This window comes from Sinocyclocheilus rhinocerous, unplaced genomic scaffold (assembly GCF_001515625.1).
Source record: "Sinocyclocheilus rhinocerous isolate Xijiao unplaced genomic scaffold, SAMN03320098_v1.1 scaffold1016, whole genome shotgun sequence".
Taxonomy (NCBI): domain Eukaryota; kingdom Metazoa; phylum Chordata; class Actinopteri; order Cypriniformes; family Cyprinidae; genus Sinocyclocheilus; species Sinocyclocheilus rhinocerous.
Genome location: NW_015646359.1, coordinates 240831 through 244862, shown reverse-complemented (window position 1 = coordinate 244862; position 4032 = coordinate 240831). Strand labels below are relative to the sequence as shown.

The 4032-nt window shown below is 36.7% G+C and overlaps 1 protein-coding gene across 1 annotated transcript in view; it reads right to left on the bottom strand.

The window, feature by feature from the left end:
• Positions 1 to 1414: 1414 nt before the first annotated feature.
• Positions 1415 to 4032, bottom strand: part of LOC107707608 (receptor tyrosine-protein kinase erbB-4-like) — a 229271-nt gene continuing 226653 nt past the window's right edge. Inside the window, exon 27 of the mRNA XM_016511687.1 lies at positions 1415 to 2631. Coding sequence (XP_016367173.1) covers positions 1772 to 2631 — 860 coding nt within the window. The 3' untranslated portion in view covers positions 1415 to 1771. The remainder of the gene's footprint in view (positions 2632 to 4032) is intronic.

Genomic DNA, 4032 nt, shown 5'->3' with positions numbered 1-4032 from the left:
CTGCCTGTGTCAGATTTGATCATTTCTATATATGAGTACAAAACTGGGGGAAACTGGTAAGTTTAAACAACATGAAGAAGAACATGATTGAAAATAATTAGTATCCAACCAGCATAGTCCATTAATAAATCCACTATGGTACCAGAAGATACGTCAATTTACAATCCACATCATTGTCTCGTTCACATAGAAGAGTTACTGTACCCCGGTTTTCTTGAGGGCAGTCCTAGATTCGTAATGCATCCGTGTCCGTCAGTCAAAAAATGGAAGAGAATATAGCTACTATACAGAATGGACGGTAAGTGGTCAAAAAGACAGTTGGTCTAAACTTAGGAAACCAGAAATAAACCATAATAAATTTAATTGCCTTTCACAAAAAAAAAAACTATTAAGAATAACCAACAACACAAGAGCAAGTGTTTTTTTTTTTCCACCCTTGTTTTCCCTTACCTTTATCTTTTTGTCAAGTTGGACACCAGTTTCCACAATATCACAATGAATGTCCTAACTGTAGGAGAAACAGTCAGAGGTGAGAAGTAAAGAGTCAGTTTGCACAAACATGAACATTCTTTCATCATTTATTCACCCTCATGCCTTTCCAAACCCATAAGACTTCATCTTGAATCACAAATGAAGATTTTTTAAATGAAACCGGAGAGATTTCTGTCCCTCCATTGAAAGTTATTTCCATCAAAACTTAGAGATCGTAAAATAAATCCATATGAATTGAGTGGTTTAACCCAAGTCTTCTGAAAAGACATGAATACTTTATGACATGGTTTCATTTAGACTTTTATTCACATATAAACACACATCAATGCACATAAATACAGCACATCAAATATGGTAAATAGAAGCTCGACGAACCTCATTGGTCAAGCAAGCACATCTGAGCTTCCATTTGATTCATATGGATTTATTTTATGATGTCTTAATGAACATTTTTAAAATGCCAAAGTTTTGGTTTACACTGATAAAAGTGAAATTACTATGTGTTTGTATTTTTATATTGGACTAATCGAAAATCATGGTTTCCAGTTCTGGCATGGCTAAAAGCAAGTAACACTCCCCAAAGTGTCGATGTGCTTGACACCAAAGTGTCGATGTGCAGAATACATATTAGCTAGCTTTACTGACTGCAGAAATTATTGTGGGTTTTATTTTTTTTTTTGGTGTTTTTGTTAGTATATAACAGAAAAGATTATGCATATTTTAAAGAGACATCACAATAGGTCTTCCGAAGATATCTTTATTTATAGTAAGTAAACTAAATTAAACAGACTAACAAAATGTATATGGTGTTTATAATAATAATTTTACTTGGTAGGAATGTAAATTTTTGTCTTTGGGAAAATATGAAAAACTAATACATTTGGCTGTAACAAATTAGAGTTTTTTTTTCCTCTGTGTAATGGACTTTCAGTGGAAGGACAAAAATCTCTCAGGGTTCATTAAAAATATCTTCATTTGTGTTTCAACATAAGTATGTTTGGAGCGACATGACAGAGAATAAATTATGACAGAATGTTCATTTTTGGTTAAATTATCCCTTTAAAGGATGCACATCTGGTTACATTCTGATTTATTGGAATAGAAAAGATGGAATAGCTTTTGGAATAGTTTAGAGGCACTTTGGTTGATCAGTGTTCCCTTTAACATCCGATAAGTCTCCATCCTTAATTCCTGAAGTTGGGAGTTTTCCATTAATTAAAGTAATTCCATTTAATCGTACGGTGCTGGTAGGAGAATCTGGCTCTCCAGAACTGCGTCGTTACACTACCGTATTCCTGTGCCGGTACGGTGGAGGTGGCAGAACTGTTCCCGGTCTCTTGTTAAACTCAGAAAGATACTCAGGGTTGTCAGCCACGGCGATGCGACTTCGGATGCTGTGCCTGTAGAGATGTTTGCTTTTGCACACTTGCGTTGGGTCTTGAGGGTTTGGCTGAGTCACCTTGGGCGGTAGACTATGCTGCCAGTAGTCAGCATAATCAAAGTTCTTCTTCGACTTACTGTCGGCCATTACAGTCCCAGTATGACCCGCTTGAAGCATGTTACCTGGATAGACAAGGTGGCCTGGAAGGCCGAATATACTTTTACTAGTGACTGCCGATTTTACCACTTGAGCCGGATGAGTTGAAGAGCCGGACTGACTCGCAGGACAAGGTTGGATCTGTTGGCTGACAAGGGAGATTTGGGTTAACAAGGAGGGATTGCCAGACATGCTAGAGGAATTGGATTCGGCACCATGTGGCGACTGGGAATGCTGGCCATTTTGGCTCATCGGTCTGGTTTGGGGGGGCTGAACAGGTGGAACGGCAAAATGAACATGTGTTCCCTGGCCATGGTGGTGGGCTTTCCCAGTTTGTGTTGAGAGGATAACGTGGCTACTTGCGGTGTTGGCTGCTGTTGTCATCTGTAGCGGGATGGAAGCTCCATTTTTCCTCATAATCTCCTGGTTTGTACCACTACTGTTATTGTATGCGTTTAGGTAAAGGGGTGCGTTGATATACTCATCCTCTCCCTTGGGTTTCCTATCAGGGGTGCTGTGGTAACCCGGGTTGTCCAGTGCATTAATATTTCCATTTTTCCTTTGGTTTACAAAAGGATTCTCCTCAACAGGACTAAGATGGTCTATAGACACAAAAGACATTGAAAATAGAATGACAAAAGCTCCATACTGTATACAGAATCATTGTCGCTCACCACAGAAATGGTTACCAAAGTAGTAGGGGAGATCGGGGGCTACTGTAACATATATATATATTTTTTTTACATTTTCCTTCATAACTCACGGACTACTTGAAATACACTAATCAACTTTTGATCAAAGAAACAAATATAGGTGCACTAACTAATAATACAATTGATATATTTTCACTAATAAGGACAAGACTATAATATTAAATTAAATGCAAGAAGTCAGAGTGTTACAAGAGCGTCTCTACTGAATAGACGTGAATTTTGAATTTACATTTCCTTCAACCTGAGGCTTAATTATTTCTCTTTTGCTGAATATAGAACTTTTTATATTAAAAACAAGTAAGCCACGCCCAGATTTTAAAAGTAACGCAAAAGTAACATAACACATTACTTTCCATAAAAAGTAACTAAGTAATATAATTAGTTTTTTTAGGGAGTAATGAAATATTGTAATGCATTACTTTTAAAAGTAACTTTCCCCAACACTGCTAGCAATAGTGTTGACATGTACAAACACATAAGATACAATACATGATTGTATTTATCCAAATTGTGGGTCATACCTTATTCAACATAAATCATCTTTAACTGAGCACTCATGAATCAGTGCATGTACAAACAAGATAATTCTGAGTGATATTAGACACAGACAGAACTATCCAAGAAATGCGTTTTTGGAGAGAAGGAAGGAACATTGTGGCCTACATTTGTATGCATCTCATGACCTACATTTTACAATTCATCACATTCTTGTTTGTTATCATTCAGGAAATGAATGAGAATTAATGAGCTGATTAAATTACTGTTCGCTTAATAAATATGCAGCATAATAAATGAGCAAGCATCTCTAGTATTTCAAGATGAGAACATCAGTCTTAGTTTATTCTGAATAGGCTGATTACATGTGCACATGAATATTCATGTGAACATCTTCAGAATAAAGGCCTAAAAAGAACATGAAACTTAATTGAAAATTATGTAAATATGGTCACCAAAAGTAGCAACACTATTCAGCTACAATTTTCATTAAAGCTGCAGTCCGTAACTTTTTTTGGTTAAAAATGATCCGAAATCAATATTTGAGCAAGTACATAACCAGCCAGTGTTCGAAACTATCGCCTTACTTTACAATTTATATTAATTTACAACGGTCAGCTTATAATAATGTTTTCTAATTTGAGTGGTATGGGTAGGTTTTCGCGGGAAATTCGAGCATGCTGCTGCATCATTATGTCACGTCTGCAAACATAAAGAATTTGTCCCGGCTACTAGGCTATCGCATGTGAGGATCCTGCAGGTGGCCGATCGTTTATAGCCTTTTCTCACAGCAGC